Source organism: Hylobates moloch, unplaced genomic scaffold (genome assembly GCF_009828535.3).
Source record: "Hylobates moloch isolate HMO894 unplaced genomic scaffold, HMol_V3 SCAFFOLD_52, whole genome shotgun sequence".
Lineage (NCBI taxonomy): Eukaryota > Metazoa > Chordata > Mammalia > Primates > Hylobatidae > Hylobates > Hylobates moloch.
In genome coordinates, this window is record NW_026652327.1 from 498,688 (window position 1) to 522,340 (window position 23,653).

General features: G+C 37.0%; 1 protein-coding gene across 1 annotated transcript in view; it reads left to right on the forward strand.

Annotated features, from left to right (window-relative positions):
* LOC116463675 (calcium uniporter protein, mitochondrial) overlaps window positions 1–23,653 on the forward strand; it is a 211,041-nt gene that overhangs the window by 147,736 nt on the left and 39,652 nt on the right. Inside the window, exon 2 of the mRNA XM_032146882.2 lies at window positions 9,133–9,202. Within this exon, the coding sequence (XP_032002773.1) occupies window positions 9,133–9,202 (70 nt within the window). The remainder of the gene's footprint in view (window positions 1–9,132; window positions 9,203–23,653) is intronic.

The following is a 23,653-nucleotide window of genomic DNA, read 5'->3' on the forward strand; positions in this document are numbered from 1 at the left end:
ACCCATTACCTAGATTCACCAGTTATTCATCTTTTGCCACATTTGCTTTATTTCTCTCTACCTATGTACATACACATGTGTATATGCATACATAAGCATATTATTTATTGTTTCCTGATCTGACAGTGTCAGGCATCATAATCTTTCACCTCTAAACATTTCAGCCATGTTTTTTCTAAGAACAATAACATCCTCTTGCTCTTGTACAAAATACAAAATTTGTTTTTAGTTTTTCCAGGATCCTATTACCTGTGTTTTATCAGTATTCAAGAACAAAGGAAGCAGAGAGAGAAATTATTAATAGCAACCACCCACTTCCTAAGTTATTCACCAGGCTGCATCTTCCAGAAGCCAAGTGGGAAAACAAAGAGGTTGATTTTTCAAACCAAATAAATACAAAGTAATGATAGACAAGGCCCCATAGCATTAAGTAGGCCCAATTTCTTATTCTATCACGTATGGTTGAACTGTTTCTCTAAACTACTTTGTAGGGTGTGTCTTGTGTGTCAGGAAAGAATGTATTTGTATTTATTTTCATGAATTAATAGACTTTCAGAGTTGGAAGGGCCTTACAATGTATGTTGTATAACCCGTGCATTTTACAGATGAGAACTAAGATTCAAGGTCATGCAACTAGAGATGAGACTAGAATCTAGCCTTTGAAACTCAATGCATTGGTTTCTGCTGTGTCATGTTTCCTCTCTATGAGCCCTAGTTGCTTATGCTGGGGTCTTGATGAATGAGAATGGTGAAGGGTCTGACAATACTGTTCCTAGCTAACTAATGCATCCCTTTGAACTTATTTGCATGAACTGTGGTAGTGCTTCTCAAACTTTAATGTGCATGTGAATTTCCTGGTGACCTTGTTAAAATGCAGATTCTGATTCAGTAGGTCAGAGGTGGGGCCTGAAAATCGACATTCTAACAAGCTCCCAGGTGATGCTGATGCCCCAGATCCATGGACTACATTTTGAGTAGCCATTTTCTAGAACAAACACAGATTTCTCAGGCCCTAGGCATCATCAAAGTAGAAAAAAACACTTAAAAATATAAGCTACTTTAGTTCTGTAAGAAATAGGCACAAATGTAACTAACACCTGTTTATCCATCACCAAACCAAAATAAAATATTTTTAAAAGTACTTTGTATTTTCCTAACTTTTATGGCACTTTAAAAAGGAAGTTTTATCTCAATATGTTGTTATGGATGCAACTGTTTCCCCAATATTGTTATGTCAGCAAATGCATTGAGATTCCACAGGCTTTAATGGCACTGTGTAAGGAAATATGAATTCAGGTGATGAAAAGAACCATTGCCAAACTGAACTATCAAAAAGGGCAGCCAAATGAAGTTCCATTTTTACTCTCAATAAAACTCTTCAAGCCAACTACATTTATTCATTTAACAGATACAGTACAGTGGTTCCCCCTCACCTGCTGTTTCACTTTTTGTGGTTTTCATTACCCACAGTCAGCTGCAGTCTGAAAATATTAAATGAAAAATTCTAGAAATAATTAAGTTTTAAACGGTGCACTGTCTTGAGTAGTATGGTGAGATCTCACACCATCCTACACTGTCCCACCCTGTCCCACCCAAGATGTAAATCATCCCACGTACAGTACAATAAGATATTTTAAGAGACCACATTCGTGTGACTTTCATTACAATATGTTGTTGTAATTATTTTATTATTGTTAATCTCTTACTGTGCCTAATTTATAAATTAAACTTTATCCATAGGTATGTGTTTATATGAAAAAACATAGTTTGGTACTGTCAGTGGCTTCAGGCATCCATTGAGAGTCTTAGAACATATCCCTCACAGATAACGGGTGAATACTTAAGAGTTTCTGTTCCCATGGAGTTTACATTCTGACTTTATTCCCTTACATCTAAATCTGTATGCTGCTTTGAATTGCATAAATGATTGTTAAAAGGTACAAATGCTAGGTTTTATGTGAGTCCTTTAAGTAAAGATCTTTGCATTTGGGTTTTTAGTTTTTAAAAAGTAATAATGAACAATACATTCAATGACCATCTCAATACAACACGGAATGCATTTGTACCTACATCAGTCAAAAATAAAACAGACCTTTAATATATATGGAGAAATTTGTACTCTGTATCAAAAAATGCTTATGGAAATCATAATTACTTTTATTTATCAGAGTAGCTTAGCAGTAAAACAACAAATCTTCAAATGTTTTTTACGTTGGTATCTGAAGAGATACTTTTTTAAAACCTTGTATTTCTACCTTTAACATCATAAGATGTTTATTTTGCATATTATCTCTGTTTAGAGATAGTTGTGGTTTTTGAAATGTATTATAGTAATTAAATTTTTTATGTTGAATCAATCTCTTAAGGATAGTGAAGGTTTGAGTTTATATTTCTGTAGAATATTAGTCATTCAAGTGTTATCATGTTTATATTGTCACTTTCCTTAAGTGAAACCAGCCTTGTGAAATCGTTTTGTTGTTATCATTGTTGCATCATTTTTAATTTAACAGATGAAGAAACGGAGACTGAGAAGTGGAAATTCAAGATAGTGAGTTGTGAAAGTGGGCCCAAGTCTTCCCACTCCAGTGTTTTCCCCCACTATCCAATGTCCAGGGTTTAAAGCCACAGTCCTTATTTAGTATATTGGCAGATTGGAAGTAGTAAGTGTTGCTGATACGATGCTTCAACAACTTTACTGTATCAGGGATATAGAAAAAAACTGATCCCAAGTTGTGGAAGCTGTTACAGATGTGTCTTGCATTAGACCAACTGAAATAGTTTACACTGCTAATTGGAGTATCCGTATAAGCACTGAATTTTGGAGACAGGTTTGGCAAAGTTGCTGAAACATGGGTACTCTGGTCTTAGAAAAGAAATTTTTGGAACGTTATTGAAAGGGGTTCATTTTTATAAGCATTCCATGTTGTGCTAAGGGAAATGTAACAGGGAGATACAAGTGGTCATATCCAAAGTTAAGGCGGAGTGAGGCTATTTATAATAAGATTTTAGCCATGGACAAATATATGGATACAGTTATTCCATCTAAAGCTGTTTGATGTAGTTAATATAGTTTAGTTTAAGGTAGTTAATAGGTGTTTGTTTCTTAATGAAATTAGATCCCAAGATTTTCTTAAAGGGAACTAGGTTAATAAGGAAATAACTTTCCTTCTCTTTCTCTTTCTCTCTCTCCCCCTGCCCCTCCCTCCCTTCCTCCCCCTCACCATTCCCCTTCCTTTAGCCTGATGTCTAATTGACTGTGAATATTTGGGGGCTATTGACAGGTTATTTAGATTTGACAATCCTCCCAAGTTTCTGGAAGGAGTATACTGTTGAGTTTGCTCTTTTGAACTATGAAAGATGAATTAGGTATAGTTGAATAATTTATGATCATAGTAAGGAATTTAAAAGTAAATTTTGACTTGAATTTAATAATTTTCTGAGGGCGTAAAATATCTTTTTTATCACTCTAAAGTTTAATTTTTATTGGCTTAAATCTTATGTTTTGAAGAAATAAAGTTACAGTGTTTTGTAGCCTGACTAAATTGATAACACTAGGGATTAAGATCAAAGGTAAATGATTATAATACTGTGGCAGATGTTATACTTTCTTTTAGTTTCAAGTCTCTGATTTTCCTTAAAGTTCTCAAGTTACTTATTAAAGATATGGACTGGTACCGAAAGAATAAGCTTGCTGTCTCTTTTCAAGAAACTATGGGGGCACCAAATCACCTTATTCATTTGGCACCAATATTTCTAGGGAGGCCAGGCGCCTTGGCTAATACCTGTGATCTCAGCACTTTGGGAGGCCAGGGTGTGCAGATCACTTGAGTTCAGGAGTTCGAGACCAGCCTGGCCAACATGGTGAAACCCTGTCTCTACTAAAAAATATAAAAATTAGCCGGGAATGGTTGGTGCTCGCCTGTAGTCCCAGCTACTCGGGAGGCTGAGGCAGGAGAATCGCTTGAACCCAGGAGGCAGAGATTGCAGTGAGCCAAGATTGCGCTACTGCACTCCAGCCCGGGCAACAGAGAGAGACACTGTCTCAACAACAACAACAAAAAAAAAATTCCTAGAGATTTTCGCTTTCTCTGATAATTTTTGAAATACTTTCTAAATAATTAACTTTAATCTTTGTATCTGCCAAGATTTAACTTCATTAACTCTACTTAACTTTAATCTTGGTATCTGCCTATGAACTTTAAATATGTAAATATTACATATCATTTGCCTGAATGTTTTTGCTGACTTTTCTTTCTTTTTTAACTTTTTGATATATTTTTCAAACTTTCAGCCTCAGTCAAATATTTATTAAAAGCTTCCAAGGAAAATAAAGGGTAAAAAAAAAAAAACCTAAACAGTAAAGGAAAAAAACTTTTACAAACTTACTGTTTTCTTGTGACATGTTAAAAGTACAAAATTTAAACCATGAAATATTTTCAATTTAGGGGAATTATGGAAAAGTTTAGAATAGCAATGGTTCTTTGATCTTGAGCTCTTATAATTGCTTCTTTGTTTTTTTTTTTTTTGTTTTTTGTTTGTTGTTGCCGTATTTCAAGGAAAAAAGACAAGAGCAAAATAATTTTTGTTTTTGTTGTCTTTAGTAGGTTCTAAGCTTCTGGAAGGTTTAAAGAAATAAAAGGACTTACATGTGTGTTTGTAAATACTTAATATGTAGTATTTTATAATTGCCAGTGTCATTATAGAAGTAGGTGGGAAGGACTTTGAGAAAGTGAATTGTCGCAAAACTACAGAACTGTTCTATAAGCAAGGATCAACAAACATTTTCTTAAAGGGCCAGATGGTAAATATTTGATACTCTGTGGGCCGTGTGGTCTCTGTTGCAGCTACTCAACTCTTGCAGCTATATACCAACCACTCAGTTTTGCTGTTGTGATGTGAAAGTAGTTGAGTGAGGTATAGAGAGTAAGTAAATGAATGAGCTTTGTTATGTTCTAATAAAATTTATTTACAAAAACAGGCAGCTAGCCTGCCAACCCATGTTCTATATCATCTAATAAATATTACTCATAACCAGCCATGTATTGATGTGGTTCTCTGCCCCACAAAAACATCTTTTATTATTGTCAAAGATAATTTATGAAATCATAGAGGACAGAGGATTTCTGTTGTAAAACGGCCTAGTGTATGTATATTGAAGTGATATGATGGTTGGGATTTCCTTTTAAGAGATATGGAAGGGAAAAAACTGGGTGGATATAGATGAACTGAATTTGATAAAATGTTGATAAATATAGAAGCAGATGATGGGTTCATGAGATTTCTTCACACTGTGCTTCCTACTGTATGTGTCTGAAGATGTCAGTATTTAAAAGTTACTACATAAACAAATAATGGCCCAGTAAAGGCAGCAGTTTCTCCCTTCTCTTCTCACATCTTAGAATAGGAAGGAGAATAACATAAAAATACAGGCCCCATCTTCAGCACAACTAGGGAGATCTCTGCAATTCCAAAACACTAATTCTATAAAGGAAGGTTGCCAGATCCAGCGAAGGTCAAGTAGAGGTGTGTGGGGAAACCCCGAGGAATGACACCTATGGTTGCAGATCCCCAACAAAGCCAGCCAAGCACAGTTCTCCAAAGGAAGCTGCCAACCTCAGACTTCCCCAAAGCAGCATTGAACACTGATACTTTCCCTTCCAAATCCTCAAGGAAAGATTAATTTAGAAATTAACATGCCAAGCTGCAGGAAATTTAGCTCTCATGAGTCCTACTTCTACAGGAAGAAGTGCAGCCAACCAAGAAATGAAAGGAGAAACTACAGCTAAAGTATTGGCAGTTAACATAGAGTCCATTGATCTATAGCATTAAGACTAAAACAAATCTGGAAATTAGATCTACAGAGCAGAATATGAATCGTTAAAACCTTGACAGTGCAGTAATGAAAGTCAGAAAGATGAGGAAATAAATGATGTTGTCATGTTTTATAACAACCTGTCAAAAGATGTCATTTGAAATCAATAAATCTAGTAAAATCTTAAGATTGGGGTGGAGGAGAGTCTGTAGTTGATACGTAGATACGTAGGTTAGAGCGAAAGGTAAATGCTAAGAGAAATAATCTAATAAACGAAACCGAATGGTAAAGGGAAAGAAAAAAGAAACATAGCTGTATTAATCATTGCTGACAATAGAGATAGGATTTTTATATGTTACAGTATATTTTATATAAAATTATAGTTATAACATTAAAAACTATAAAATATAGGGTTGGTTTTTTTGGGGGGGGTTTTTTGGTTTTTTTTTGTTTTTTTTTTTTTGCCTAACATGTATTTGATGAGGACTTGTTATTTGTCAAGCACTGTCAGTGACCAAAAAACAGATGAAAATTTTTGCTTCATGGGTTGGAGGAGACAAAATAAAAATAATAAGTAAATAATTTGTTAAGAGGTGTTAAATGTATGGGGGGAAAATACAGCATAAAAGGATTAGGAGTACCCATTGATGAGATTGCTTTTTTTGAAGTGGGTGAGTAGAGCAAATATTTGAAGGAACTGAGGGAGCCACGTAGTTATCCAGAGAAACAGTATTCTAAGCAAAGGTAATCGCTATTGCAAAGGCCCTGAAGCAAAAACGTAGCTGGGTTCAAGAAACAGAGAAGAGTCTAAAGGGGTAAAGCGCAGTAATATAGGAGGGAGAGTGGTAAGCAATGAAGTCAGAGATAATGGGATGTCAGAGAATATTAGACTTTCAAAGGCTGTTGAAAGAACTTTGACTTTTACTCTGAAGTAACTACTAGAACAAAAAAGTAAACCTTTCTTAAGGAATATATATATAACTAAAACAAAGCAAGAACAAATCATTGAGTAATTTTATTTTAATGTTTTTTAAGAGATGAGGTCTCACTCTGTTGCCTAGGCTGGAGTGCAATGGCACGATCATAGATCACTGCAGCCTCTTCTAGCTCCTGGGCTCAAGCAGTCCTCTCACCCAGCCTCCCAAAGTGCCGTGATTACCGGCGTGAGCTACCGTGCCCAGTCACTAGTAAAGTATTTTTACTTTAGAAAGCATAGCATAAAATTGCGTAACTAATAAGAGATTACATATGTATGTTATATTAATTAAAGTATATAGGCTAATTCTCCTATTAAAACATTCCCAGATCAGATTACTAAGAAAATGAAAGCAAAGAAACTCAAAGGATAACAAAATTAAAGAACACGCAAAGATATAACAGGCATATGCAAACTCAAAACATGCAGGGATTGTGTTCCAAATATTGGACAAGACTTAGTCCAAAAACCATTACACAAGGAAAAAGAGCCTACAAGATCTGCATGAAAACAACTTTAAAGTGCTTCTCAGAAATACAGAGACTTAAATGGAAAGACTTAACAAGATTCTTTGGAAAAAGTCAAAATCCTTTTTTAACCCAAGAAGTTAATATCTCAAAACAAGACATAGCTAATATTTATTGAGAATTTACTCTATGCCAGGCATGTTCTAAGGACTTTATATGTATTACTCATTTAGTCCTCACAACTACTTCATATGGGTGATGTTAGTATCACTTTTTGCCCATTTTTCAGTGAAGAAACCAAGGCACAAAGAAGGTATTAACTTGCCCAAGAGCTGCAGTTAAAGTTACTGAACCACCAAATGAACTCAGGCAAGATTATTTCAGATTCTGTGCTTTTAACCACTACATGATACTGTTTTTTGAAACCAATAGCTCTCTGTGTGTGTGTGTGTGTGTGTGTGTGTGTGTGTGTGTGTGTGTGTGTGTGTGTGTCTAGAGAAACTGGCTCTAAAGTTCATATGGAGAAACAAATAAACAAGAATAGCTGGGAGATTTCTTAAAGAAAAGTAATAAGGGAAAACTAGCCCTACCAGATACTGAAGTAAGACTAGAATGTTAAAACAATGTGGCTACTAGAGCATGAACAGAATAGAATTTCAGAAATAGATCCAAATTCATGTAATTATTTGGAAAATTATAAAGATAGCATTTCAAATAAGAAAGGAAAAGATGTATTATTCACTGTATGGGACAGCTATGTTGTCATTAGGGGGAAATTAGATTTCTACTTACTAACTTTGACTAGAAGTAATTCCTAATGAATCAAAGATTGAAAACTAAACTAGCTGTGAGCCAAGTCTCAAGTAATTTTTAAATTATTTATTTAAATTTTTTATAAATGTCAGTCTCACATTTCTGCATGCTCTTTTAAGTTGAAACGAGATGGAAATTAATGATAGTCATACGAAGTCCATCAGCACAAAGAAAAATCATTTAGGACTCTGTGACAATGCACACCTTAATACAGCTTAGTAGATGCTAAATGATTTTTCTTTGTGCTGATGGAATGGAATATGTCAGGCCTGAAGCTGGTATATTGGATTTTGTTCAGTTAATGCCTGCCCTTCCTCTTCCTTTGATACTTTTTGGGGTTGGGAAAGTAAAAGATACAAAGGAATAAATTAAGCATTTGGCAAGTGAGAAATGTATTCAGTATTCATTCTGAAACATGGTTTAGTTATGAGAACCTGAGTTCCAGATCCACATCCACAGTGATTGCTCTTCGAGGAAGTAGTAGAGGTGGATGTGAGTGTGAGTGATTTTTTCTAACACTCTGAAGCGGTGGTGATTAGGGACTCAAGTAGTGAGGTTGCCTCCCAAGTTTTTTAAAAAGGAGAGTGAACATAAAGACCAGATGCCTACTCAATAATAGTAAATTCTTGATACAGCTACTTAATAACTCTTATACCTGGTAAGAGATAGGAAGGAGACGCAGATCTGAAAGGTAACCAGAGGAAGAAAAAGCCAGAAAGTTTACCTGAGGCCTGATAGCACCTAGAATCAATGTTAAATGTTTTTAAAAGTACATAAAACAGGATTTATATAATTCTAATTTTGTTTAATGTAACATGTATACTTGTGTTTGTATATGTAAATATGTTTGCATAAATCTTGAAAACATACCAAAATGTTCACCACTATTATTTCAGGATGATAGGAGTTTGAAAGACTTTTATTTTCTTTTGTCTGTATTTTTAAAGTTTTCTACAAAGCATACATATTACTTAAGTAATCATATTTATATATTTATTATATACACACATAAGTATATGTTTGTTGTTCCCTCTGACAGTAGATGTATCTTTTGTGTTTTCTAGGTACACCAGAGGATCGCTTCCTGGCAGAATTTGGGAGCTGTTTATTGCAGTACTGTTGTGCCCTCTGATGGTGAGTTTCAGCAAATCCACCTTTTATGTCTAATATTATTTCCTTCTTAGCTCAGTGTTTCCTATTCTCTATCTGACACAAAAACTTATAAACCATACACTTTCACTTAAGGTGGGCTTTGGGGTCAGAGAGAGAAAGGAGGAGAAGGAAAATAAAATTTGGATGAGGATCTAGTGAGTTTAGAGAAGAAACCAAGAAGAAACACTAAGTTCCATTAAGACTTCATAGGTTAAATGATCATTTATCTTTTATTTTTGAGATGGAGCCTTGGTCTGTCGCCCAGGTGGAGTGCAGTGGTGCGATCTCAGCTTAGTGCAGCCTCCGCCTCCTGGGTTCAAGCAATTCTTCTGCCTCAGCCTCCCAAGCAGCTGGGACCGGGCGAGCACCACCATGCCCAACTAATTTTTGTATTTTTTGTAGAGACAGGGTTTCACCATGTTGGACACACTGGTCTCGAACCCACGTGATCCGCCCACCTCGGCCTCCCAAAGTGTTGGGATTATAGGCACGAGCCACTGTGCCTGGCCTCATTTATCTGTTAAAACTAGGGATATAGTTAATGTGAAGATCACAGAAGCACCATCTTTGGTGTTTTCTAACCATTGGGTCTTCACATTATGGATAATGATCAAACACTCCAGCCTCTTGTTATATCAGAGCCTAGACAGAAGGAACTCAAAGTCTGAGACCTCCTGCTCTTGCTTGTCTTTTTCCCTACCTAGGCATAGGACTGCAATACTCTTCTTTGATGTAGGAAGGGATAAACAGATGCTTGGAGACCACATGCAATCCTTTGTAAATGTCTATGATGCTATAAACTGGCGACAGGATCCAAACCTTTGTTGTTTTTATGGTAGTGGAGGGAGATGTGTTTACAACTCTTATTGTCATTTCTCTTATCCGGTATTGTGCATTTACAGTTTAGGTTGCTTAGTTTAGGGGTTGACTGTTAGATATGTTTCCTCTGTGTAAAGTTTAGTTTGATAGAGCTCTGATTTCAACCTTAGAAACATTAATTCGTAAGCATAACAACCACTGAAAGAGCATCCTGCAAATTTACAAGGGTGCCTAAAACTAAAGAAGCCCAGAAAATGAATCATGAGAACACTAGAATCCCCAACATTTAGTCAGTATAATATTTGCAGTGTTATCAGAATCACCTCCCAAAGCTGTTATGTGAATTTATACACAGTGTGCTCATATTTGCCAAATCTTCTAAATTTGGAAGAAAAATCCATTGTGATTACTCATTTGTAATATGGAAAGGTTAAAAGGGGAAAATAGACCAAAATCAAAATAAGGAAAATATTAGCTGGCTCTCTGTTTCCAGTCTCTTAAAGACAAAAAACTAAAAACTAGTACCAATTAATGTATAAATTAAAAAGCAGCACTTAGCACTGTGTTGTGGCCAGAAAGGTAGCTGTGTTGCCCCCAGTCAAGAGTCAGTATGTACCCAGATAGCAGTACTTTCTACGTGGCCAAGAGCCAGAGGACCATAATGCCACCTGGCTATGCTACCTATTCCTTTCCCTCCTTAAGCTCCTTCAATGCAGTGGGTGGGTATCTCTCTTCCTCTTGACACTGCTTGGTCCATTAAATAGCCAAATGGTGACTGTCCACATCTATGCCAGCACCACTCCCAGGTTCTGACTTATTCCATTACCACTGCAGGGTGCCATCATTAGATAGTTTGAATAAAAAGAATTTCACTGTAAAAAAAAAAAAAAAGTTTATATTGCTGAATCCACTCAGTTTTGCTGAACTATTTCGTTCAAAAATTTCTAGTCTTTATGATATTGTTTGAAATTGTCATATATTCAATATCCACATATATCAATATATGTTCATAAAGAATATCAACCAAGTCACATGTTATACTACAGCAGGAAGGTCAAGTCCCATTGGTGGTTATGATATTTAGTGGCAATTAACTTGAACTAATGAATTCATATTGGAATTGATATTAATTTGCTACTTATTACCATTACTATTAATCTTTTATATATATATATATAGGCTGTGTTATATATACCTATATTCTATCCATATGGAGATATTTCAGTAATTTAACAATGGTGCAGTTATACTTAGGTATCTGGACAGATGTTATCAGAGGACATAAATGCTGATAGGTTGCCATTATGAGGGTTTGAAGGCAATATTATTTTTATAAAAGCTAAAAGGATACCAACTTAAGAAAAAAAGAGTGTCTCCCCAAATTCCTACCAACACTATCCTTCTTAAGAAAACGAATTCATATCAGTTTTCAAGAAATAAAAGCACAAAATTATTTGATTTAATGTAGCTTGATGTCCTTTTTATACATCTTTCTAATTTTGTACTTCTAAGTTAATTTCACCTTAGGTCAGTATAGCATGTGAGAAAACTGCTTAATCCACAGCTACTCTAATAAGTACAGTTTGGTCGCCAGTAACAGAAATTTCTACCATCACTCCCTGCTCTTTGTTGTGACTGTTGGTCATCTTCAGTATTAAATGAGGGCTTGACCCTCAGTTTTTAGAAGTACAAGGTCTAAAATATCGTATCCTATAATTATGGTATTATATACTTAGTAAATATACCTATATATACTGCTTTTCAGTAATTGTTTGTTAATTATGTTAGTTGACAAATCTGGTTATGACGGTAACAGCTGATAATAAAATATGTAGATTATCTTAAATGCTTACCTCTCTAACAAAGCAATCTAACAGGTTCTAGATTTTTTTTTTTTGGTATCGTAAATACTTATGAGAATCTATTGAAAGCTCTAGATCCTTTCTCTAGAAGAATTTATATAAACATAGGAAATTTTGCATACAATTTTATAGTGATACAGATTCCCCTAGACCAAACCATGGAACAAACACATATTCATACTCACACCCATGTTCGCTTTTATGAGAGGCAATCTGCTTAAAGGTTTAGAGTACAAGCTTTGGAGACAAGCAGACCTAGGTTTATATCCCAGTTCTACCACTTAACCTCCTTATAATCCCCGGTAAGTAATAAGTCAAAGCCTGTTTCCTCATTCGTCTAATGTAGATAGTAATAGTTAACACCTCCAACAGAAAAATGTAGAAACAGTACTTATTCTGTAAGGAGTGGTTGTGGTAGTGTTAAAGACCTCAAATCTAAAACACGTGGTCTTGGACTTCTCATTTTAATTTCTCTGTGCCCCAGATCCTCAACTGTAAAATGACTAATAGTAAAATTTTTATGGTTATATGGTTTATACTTACTTGAAGTCTTTAAAAGCCTCCAGGGGTTTCCCTTCATGTTAGTGGAAGTTAAGGATGTGGATAATTCTGCTGTAGACAGTTTGTATAATTTATCATCCAACTCAGAACACTTTTGAGGGTGAAAGGAGATGCCTGATACTTTTTTTTTTTTTTTTTTTGAGACCGAGTCTCGCTCTGTCACCAGGCTGGAGTGCAGTGGCGCAATCTCGGCTCACTGCAACTTCCGCCTCCCAGGTTCAAGTGATTCTCCTGCCTCAGCCTCCCGAGTGGCTGGGACTTTGGGCGCCCACCACCACGCCCAGCTAATTTTTTTTTTTTTTTTTTTTGTATTTTTGGTAGAGACAGGATTTCACTGTGTTGGCCAGGATGGTCTCGATCTCTTGACCTTGTGATCCACCCATCTCAGCCTACCAAAGTGTTGGGATTACCAGTGTGAGCCACCGCGCCCAGCTGCTGGATACTTTTTAATAGTGTAGACCAGGACCTATCTTCACTCTAACTATTGGGAAAGTGTGAAAGGTGAACTAGAGAAAGAGCAAGAAAAATAGCCTTATCTAGTTGCTTTTATTTCTTTATCCAGAAATGTAATCCTACTCAATTTGCCTTATATTAAGAATTGCTAGGGCCAGGCATGGTGGCTCATGCGTGTAATCCCAGCACTTTGGGAGGCCAAGGTGGGAGGATCTCTTGAGCTCAGGAGTTCAAGACCAGCCTGGGCAACACAGACCTCATCTCTACTAAAAAATACAAAAATTAGCTGGGCATGGTGGCATGTGCCTGTAGTCCCAGCTACTTGGGAGGCTGAGGTGGGAGGATTGCTTGAGCCCAGGAGGTCAAGGCTGCAATGAGGAGGGAAGTCAAGGCGACAGTGAGCTGTGATCCTGCTACCGCACTGCTCTCTCCTGAACGACAGAGTCAGACCTTTTCTAACAAAAAAAAAAAAGAGTGAGAGAGAATTGCTAGAGAGTTGTTATGTTTATCTTGTACTTAACAAAAGATACAAGATTTCCCTATAAAAATTGTTTGTGGGCAAGTAATTTTAATAATGAAAGTATCTGAAATTCCTGTTTAATAATAAACAATCATCTGTTTAGTCAACCCGAGTAATAGATAATATAAATTCTAAACCTAAGGTCTGTGAGTGGTTTTGGGAACCAGATATATGCTCCAGCTTTTTTTGTTTGTTTTCTGTCCTGTTACTTTTTAAAGAAGCTTTACTGAGCTATATTTCACATACCATAAAATTTACCCATCGTTATACATCTGTCACATCAAACCATCTTTTTTTTTTTTTTTTTTTTTTTTTTTGAGATGGAGTCTTGCTCTATCACCCAGGCTGGAGTGCAGTGGTGCAGTCTCGGCTCACTGCAACCTCTGCCTCCCGGGTTCAAGCATTTCTTGTGCCTCAGCCTCCCTAGCAGCTGGGATTACAAACGCGCACCATCACACCCGACTGATTTTTGTACTTTTAGTAGAGAGGGGGTTTCACCATGTTGGCCAGGCTGGTCTCGAACTCCTGACCTCAGGTGATCCACCCACCTCAGTCTCTCAAAGTGCTGGGATTACAGGGGTGAGCCACCGCTGGCCACAACAATCCATCTTTGGACCGCTTGCTTGTCAGTTGATAGGGTAGCAAGATATTTTTTTTAAGTTCCCCAGTTCTAATCTTCACTCACACCCTCAACCCCAGGTAACCACTAATTTGCTTTCTGTCTCTGTAGTTAAACCTTTTCCAAAAATGTCATATAAATGGACTCATACAATGTGTAGTCTTTTGCGTCTAGCTTCTTTTACACAGCACAATGCTTTCAAGGCTTATCCATGTTGTAGTATGTATTTGTAGTTCTTTATTTTTATTGCTGGGTAGTATTCCAGTATATGGAAATATCACATTTTGTTTATTCATTCACCAAATGAGGGACATTAGGATTGTTTTCCATTTTGAACTATTAAAAATAATGCTGCTGGGCGGGCGTGCTGGCTCACACCTGTAATCCCAGCACTTTGGGAGGCCGAGGCGGGCGGATCATGAGGTCAGGAGATCGAGAACGTCCTGGCTAACATGGTAAAACCCTGTCTCTACTAAAAATACAAAAAAAAAAAAAATTAGCCAGGCATGGTGGCAGGCACCTGTAGTCCCAACTACTCGGGAGGCTGAGGCTGGGGAATGGCATGAACCCAGGAGGCAGAGCTTGCAGTGAGCCGAGATCGTGCCACTGCACTCCAGCCTGGGCAACAAAGCAAGACTCCATCTCAAAAAAAACAAAAAACAAACAAACAAAAAAAACGCTGCTGCCGACATTTGCCTGCGAGTCTTTGTATGGACATGTTTTCATTCTTCTTGGATAGATACTTATGAATGGAATGGTTGGGTTATATTGTAGGTATATGCTTAATTTTTTAAGAAACTGAAAACTGTTTTCCAAAGTGACTGTACCATTTTACATTCCCACCAGCAGTACATCAGTGTGACAGTCTCCCTACATCCTCCCCAACCTTGGTACAATCAATCTTGATTATAGACACTCTAATGGATGTGTAACATTACTTCATTGTGGCTTTAATTTGGATTTCACTGATAATTAATGATATTGAACATCTTTTCATGTGTTTATTAACCATTCAGATATTTTATTTAGTAAAGTGTCTATTCAAAGGACCGTTTAAAAACATTTGACTATTTATCTTCTTATTATTGAGTTGTAAGAGTTCTTTATATAGTCTAGAGTTTTTCTTGTGAGTTTTTAAAATAGTTTTGAGGGAAAGGGGACAAATGTTATTAATGACTTTTTTGTCAAGTCATGTTAGTAACTGTTGTACACAGTTGGAAATTCTGTGTCATTATTGTATTGAGGGCACATACATACCCAACCACTATACCCCACCACTATATATCTTTCATTCCAACTTTAAAAAGACTTGACAACAAAAAAGAAATGAAGCATTGAAGCTACTTAATCACCAAAAATTATAGGGCACACAGAGCCTAAGTATTTTAATGTGGCAGAGTTCTCACCAACTTAAATACAAAGTTGTGAAAACAGAAGCACCTTATATTTTTTTATTTTAAAAATATATCCAACAGTTCAGATTTTTTTTTTGTAAGTAGTAATTACAGTTTGAAACTTTACCAAAATGTGGATGAACTTGTTTCATCACAGAACTCTTTTCTTGAAGGATTCTTCAAGATTGACTTTTATATTACCAAGAAAAGAAGCCACATGAAATTGGAAAGACCTTTAAGCTTTATGTGCTGACAGTGAACTACTTTGCTTGGAGCAGAAGCAAATTTATGTCAGATTTCAGATCCACTTCAGGATTGTCATGATTTTTTCCAGTATTTTGAAGTGAATTTTGAGGGAATTGGAAACTAACTCATTTTCCTCCAGAATGCAGCTTGATGAAAATAACTGATACTGTTCAAAGCAATTAGTTCCTAGTTTTTGTCTGTTAACATGCATGTTGACACAATTAAAGAAAAATTCCTAATACCAGGTCTCTTGTGAAAATTACAAAGGCTGTTAATATTAATGGCTACCAGCATCTCTGACAGACTGTTAAATTTCTTTGCCAAAATAACTACCAGAAAAAAAAATTTTTTTTTTTTTTGAGATGCAGTTTTGCTCTTGTCGCCAGGCTGGAGTGCAATGGCAATCAGCTCACTGCAGCCTCCTTCTCCCGGGTTCAAGTGATTCTCCTGCCTCAGCCTCCCGAGTAGCCGGGGTTACAGGCACCCGCCACCATGCCTGGCTAATTCTTGTATTTTTATTAGAGATGGGGTTTCACCATGTTGACCAGGCTGTTCTCAAACTCCTGACCTCAGGTGATCCACCCGCCTCGGCCTCCCAGAGTTGTGGGATTACAGGCGTAAGCCACCGCGCCTGATCCCAAAAAAATTTTTGACTGTAATAAAGATCTTAGTACTCTGCACAGATGGTGCATCTTCCGAACTTAGCAATGTGCATACTTATACTGCCTCAGAGGAGAAAGCAGCTCCACCCATTGTAATAATGCATTGCTTTTCTTTCACTGGCACATACTGGCTTTGAAGACTCTTAGGCCTAAAAGTTTTGCCTGCTACCACAGAAGTAATCAATTTCATGAGAACAGATTTTTATCAAACAAAAGGATAAAAATTTAAAATTCTCCTTTGCTTGATTAAATTTGGCAGGAGTTTTGCTTTTTAAGAGAAAAGAAAGATTAGTACAGAAGGAGTTTAATCATAGCTTGATTTACTTGGGGATATTTGGGGCTTTATGAATGAGTAATCTAATTCAAGACCTTATAGTTGTTGTTATGGATTTGGCAGAGAAATCATAAACTCTTAGCCAAGCTATTGCTCTGAGTAAGGTAAAGCCAGGAGTTTGAGACCAGCCTAGGCAACATGGTGAAACCGGCTCTACTAAAAATACAAAAAATTAGCTGGGCGTGGTGGCGCACACCTGTAGTCCTATAGTCCTGTAGAAATGGACAACCATGTGAATTTTCTACTACTTGAAGTATTTCTGTAGGCCAGTCATGAATGAAAAGTTTTGTCAGTTTCTCTGTAGGCATGTAGAAGAACCGCAGAGATCTTAAAGATTACCTCCACACAGAAAACCTCACAATTGAAACTTGGATTTATAATCTTTTCACTTTTGATATCGTATTGAGTAGTGATATGAAATAATTCTCAGACAATTCTTAGTTTCCTTGCACAAGCCTAACCTAGCATCATTTCGCAAAGTGAGGCGTGATTCTGTTTGTTACCATATACCTTTCTCGGAATTTTCAGTACCACTTTTCATCAAAACAGAAAGTACACAACCTTTTGGATATCAAAGATAATATTCAATTTACCATGTTCCAAAACTAGGGCAGTATGTGACTTCTTTAGTCAAGCCAAACAATAGCAGCTTGTAATTTACATGTTCTTTCCTCTTGAATTAACGTTTGTTTTCTGTTTAATTTGTATATTTTATTTCTTTTTAAAAACCAGGAAATGGCCATTAATTTTGGTTCAAAACTGAGGGAAATAATCCTTCAGGTTTTGTAAACATTTATTTTTAAAATACGGCAATATGAAGAAAATCAGTTTCCAGTGCAATAATAATTGCATTGGAATAAAATAATTTATTTTATAAATAAATAATAATTACAAAATAATTATAAGTAAATAAAATAATTTATTTTATAAATTATATCTAAAATTTTTATGTATAAACTGTTTGGATTTTTTCAGGAAATAGGGTTGAGGAAGAAGTTCATCCATAGCTTTATCAGATTCTCAAAGAGGTTAATTAACCAAAAATACTAAAAAAAGACTTTTTTCAGAGCAGTTTTCGGTTCACATCCCAAATGAGAGAAGGGTACAGAAATATCCTATGTATTCCCTGCCCCCAAATCCTTGCATACCCTCCCCCATGATTAATATCTTCCCATGAGAGGGGTACATTTGTTATAATTGATGAGCCTGCATTGACACATTATTACAACCCCAAGTCTGTAATTTTCGTTAGGGTTCACGCTTGGTGTTTTACATCCTATGGGTTTTGGGCAAATGTATATATGACATGTATCCACCATTATAGTATCACACAGAGGAGTTTCACTGCCCTAAAAATCCTCTGTGCTCTACCTATTCATGTCTCCCTTCTCCCTAACTCCTGGCAGGCAGGTACTAATCTTTTACTATCTCCATAGTTTTGCCTTTTCCAGAATGTCTTATAGTAGGAATCATATAGCATGTAGCCTTTTCTGATTGACATCTTTCACTTAGTAAGATACATTTAAGTTTTCTCTATGTCTTTTTATGGCTTGATAGCTCATTTCTTTGTAGCACTGAATAATAGTCTATTATCTGGGTGTACCACAATTTGTCCACTTGCCTACTGAAGGACATCTTGGTTGCTTCCAAGTTTTGGCAATTATGAATAAAGCTACTACAAACATCTGTGTGCAAGTTTTTCTATGGGCATTTTTCAGCTCCTTTGGGTAAATACAGAGAATTGTGGTTGGTAGCAGTATGTTTATTTTTGTAAGAAAACACCAAACCGTCTACCAAAGTGGTTGTACTATTTTGTATTCCGAACAGTAATGAATGAGAGTTCCTGTTGCTTCACATCCTTGCCAGCATTTGATGTTTAACTTACAGTCTTTTCCCCTTGTTAAACTCAGTGGAAGCAGTCATTTTTCTTCTCTTGACATTTAAAGAAAATTTTAATTACTTTACATATTTAAGTAGATTTTTCTGAGATTATTGTGAAGCAAACACATTTTGTTTATACATATTAATTATAGATATTCTGTCAGGTGCAGCAGCTCGCGCCTGTGATCCTAGCACTTTGGGAGGCCAAGGCAGGTTGATCACCTGAGTTCAGGAGATTGAGACCAGCCTAGGCAACTTGGTAAAACCATCTCTACTAAAAATACAAAAAATTAGGCTGGGTGTGGTGGCTCATGCCGGTAATCTCAGTACTTTGCGGGGCCAAGGCAGGCAGATCACCTTAGGTCAGGAGTTCGAGACCAGCCTGGCCAACATGGCAAAACACCGTCTCTACTAAAAATATAAAAATTAGCTGGGCATGGTGGTGGGCACCTGTAATTCCAGTTAGTTGGGGGCTGAGGCAGAAGAATCACTTGAACCCGGGAGACAGAGGTTGCAGTGAGCCAAGATTGTGCCACTGCACTCCAGCCTGGGCAACAAAGCAAGACTCCATCTCAAAAAAAAAATGTAAAAAAATAGAAATACAAAAAATTAGCTGGGCATGGAGACATATACCTGTAGTTCTAGCTACTCAGGAGGCTGAGGCAGGAGGATCTCTTAAACCTGGGAGGTCAAGGCTGCAGTGAGTCTTGATCATGCCACTGGGTGACAAGAGTGCGACTCTGTCTCAAAAAAATGTATATATATAGATATTCTGAGGGTGTTTTTGTGATAATGTATAAGGAAGCTCCTTATTGTCACCAAAGTAGATAGATATTTAGTTTATTCTATTAAAATGACAATCTTGTATTTTGTCTAACATATAATTTAACAAAAAAGCATATAGACTTTTGGAATTATCCTTAGGAATATAAGTGATTGTTAAATTACTTGAGAGCATCTAGGCATGAAACTAGTAAAAATGTAAGACGTTTATTGAGAATAATAAACTTTATTGAAGGACATAAGAGGAATAAATGCAGAGTTATGCCATGTTAATAGATATGAAGAATGAATTTATAAACTCAATGCAATGCTAATCAAAACCCCAGTAGGAGCTGATCAACTTACTTAAAAATTCACATGAAAGAGTAAAGCTATATAAAAAACTAAGATAAATTTGGAATAGGAAAACAAAGGGACATGTGGTACCTAAGCACATATTAAGACATATTTCTAAAACTATAATAATCAAAACAATGAAGTATTGGTACAGGAAAGATTGTTGGATCAGATTAGAGGAAGCTTGCATATATAGAAATCTGACATGTGATTGATTAGCACTGTAAAGCCAAGGAGAAAGGGCAGACTATTTAATAAATGGTACTACTACAATCAACTTCTCTACATCACAAAAATAAGTTCCAGATGAATTAAGGAGTAAAATGTGAAACACAAGGCTCTAAAAGGAAATAAAAATTTACATCAGAAACTAAAAACATTGAGTAGTGCTACTTTCTCTTAGCCTTATTTTTATTTATAATAGGGGGGAAATCTGGTTTTTCAATATACAAATTATGGTATACAGTCATGCATATACTGAATAACAACGTTTCAGTCAACAATGGGCCACATATATGATGTTGGTCCCAAAAGAGTATAATACTGTATTTTTACTGCACCTTTTCTGTGTTCAGAAATGTTTAGATATACAAATACTTACCACTGTGTTACAGTTGCTGACAGTATTCAGCACAGTAACATGGTTTACAGGTTTGTAGCCTAAGAGCAATACCTAGATACCTACTAGGTGTGTAGTAGGCTATACCTTCTAGGTTTTGTAAATATTATCTATGATGTTCACACAGTGACAGAATCACCTACTGATGTATTTCTCAGAATTTATCCCTGTCGTTAAGCAATGTATTCATAGAACGAAATTCTATATAGGAGTTTTTTTTCTTTTTTTAAAATTTACCACTTCCTTATGTGTAGGAATTTAAGTGAATATTTCCAGAAATATGATTCAACTTTGATAAACCTCAAAGCAATGATTATCATAAAAGGCAAGTTTTAGAGGGTTGTATATACCATGATCCTTTATATATAGGAGTCTCCCCTCCACCCCTTTTTCCATGGCTTCACTTTCCATAGTTTCAATTACCCACGGGCAACCGCAGTCTGAAAATATTAAATGGAAAATTCCAGAAATAATTTTTTTTTTTGAGACAGAGTCTTGCTCTGTCACAGGCTGGAGTGCAGTGGTGCAATATCAGCTCACTGCAACCTCTGCCTCCCAGGTTCAAGCAATTCTTCTGCCTCAGTCTCCCAAGTAGCTGGGATTACAGGTGCCTGCCACCACACCCAGCTAATATTTGTATTTTCAGCAGAGACAGGGTTTTACCATGTTGGCCAGGCTGGTCTCAAACTCCTGACTTCAAGTGATCTGCCTGCATCAGCCTCCCAAAGTGCTGAGATTACAGGTGTGAGCCACCGCGCATGGCCCAGTTAATAAGTTTTAAATTGTATGCTATTCTGAGTAGTGTGATGAAATTTTGTGCTATCCTGCTCGATCCCACCTGGGATGTGAATCGTCCCTTTGTTCAGCATATCCATGCTTTATATGCTACTCACCCATTAATCACTTAGTAGCTGTTTCAGTTACTGGATTGACTGTTACAGTATTGCAGCACTTGTGGTCAAGTAACCCTTATTTTACGTAATACTAACCCCCCCCCCCCCCCATGTACAAGAGTAGTGATGCTGGCATGTTGTTTTAATTGTTCTATTTTTTTCTTAGTTCTTTCTGATAATCTCTTATTGTGCCTAATTTATAAATTAAACTTAAAAAAATTTTTTCTTCTTTTTTGAAAATGAAAATGTTTGACTGGACTGGGAAGGTTCCTCCCATCCCTCAAAGCCAGAGCTAACAAAGTTCCCTTTAGGGTCCAGATGGAGGGAACCAGGATAGGGACTGGGAAGGGACCAGGAAGCAATGAAGGGAAGGAGTGGAAAGGAATAATCCAAATGGAGAGGAATAAAGCCTCCAAAATCTTCTACCTAAAAGTAAGAGATCTTAGATCCAGGGGAATTTCCTCCCAGTGTGGTCAGGGAGACAGCGGAGCTTTAGATGCCAGTGTATTGATTTCCTTTTTTATTGAGACGAAGTCTCACCCTGTCACCCGGGCTGGAGTGCAGTGGTGCAAACTCGGCTCACTGCAACTTCCGCCTCCCGGGTTCAAGCGATTCTCCTGCCTCAGCCTCCCAAGTAACTGGGACTACAGGCACACGCCACCATGCCCAGCTAATTTTTTGCACTTTTTCACTAGAGACGGAGTTTTCGCCATGTTGGCCAGGGTGATCTAGAACTCCTGACCTCAAGTGATCTGCCTGACTCGGCCTCCCAAAGTGCTGGGATTTAAGGCATGAGCCACTGCACCTGTCCTGTATAATGATTTCTGATCATGTTGGGGGAACCTGGGGTTCTCCACAGATCCCATCCTCATAGGCCAGTCATGTCAGCTGAAGAATTCCAAGGTTTATAAATTTGGAAAGGAGAACTTCATTTCTCATAAAGGGTTGCAGCCTACAGGGTGGCCATTCTAACAGGCTGGGAAGCATAGCCTCCAGTCAAAAGCCAGAAATAGGTAGTTCCTCAACTTTATCATAGGTATGTATGTGTAGGAAAAAAAAATACTATATATAGGGTTCTGTACTATCTGCATTTGGGTATTCACTGAGGGTCTTAGAACATATCCTCCATGTATAGGGGATATTACTATAAAATATAAATATATGCAAAGTCATACTATATTTGGTTATTTAATACTGTACAGCAAATTACAACAAAGGGGCATAAACTAATCTTTTATTATCTCTCATGTTTCTGTGGATTAGGGATTTAGGAATAGTTTGGCTGAGCAGTTTGTAGTCTTATGAGGGTGCAGCCCCATGTCAGTCAGTCGGGGCCTTAATCATCTGGCTTGACTGAGGCCAGAAGATCTGATTCTAAGGTGACTCACTAACATGGTTGACAAGTTTACTTTTGGTCAAGAAGGTACCACTTCTCCATGTGGGCTTCTCCATAGGGCTGCAGGATTGTCCTCATGATATGATGACCGGCTTCCCCTAGAGCAAGTGTACAAGAGACCAAAGCAGAAGTAAAGTCTATTATGACATAGTCTTGGAAGTTACACATCATCACTTCAGCTGTATCATATTGGTTCTGCAGACCAGCCCTGATTTAATGTGGATGACACTACACAGGGCATGAATACAGACAATCCCTGACTTCTGATGGTTCAACTTATAGTTTTTTGACTTTATGATGGATTTGTTGGAGTATTAAATGCATTTTTTGACTTACAGTGGGTTTATGCAGAGGTAATCTCATCATAAGTCAACAGGCATCTATACTATCTTAGTCCATTTCTTTGCTGCTATATCAATTGCAAACTGAGTAATTTATGAAGAAAAGATTGATTTGGCTTACAGTTCTGGGAAGTCCAAGATCGAGGAGTCCATCTAGTGAGGGTCTTCTTGCTGCATTGTAACATGGCAGAAGGCATCACATGGTGAGGAAGTGTGCACAGGAGACAGAGAGGGGAAATTGACTTGAACTCACCCTTTTTGTTTTATCAGGAATCCACTCCCCCAGTAACTAACCCACTCCTGTGATAATGGCAAAAATCCAGTTAACGGGGCAGAGCCTTCATGACCCAATCACCTCTTAAAGGTCCTGCCTCTCAACACTGTTACAGTGGCAATTAAATTTCTTTTTTTTTTCTTTTTTTTTTATTATTATTATACTTTAGGTTTTAGGGTACATGTACACAATGTGCAGGTTTGTTACATATGTATCCATGTGCCATGTTGTTTTGCTGCACCCATTAACTCATCATTTAGCATTAGGTATATCTCCTAATGCTGTCCCTCCCCCCACCCCACAACAGTCCCCGGAGTGTGATGTTCCCCTTCCTGTGTCCATGAGTTCTTATTGTTCAGTTCCCACCTATGAGTGAGAACATGCGGTGTTTGGTTTTTTGTCCTTGCGATAGTTTACTGAGAATGATGTTTTCCAGTTTC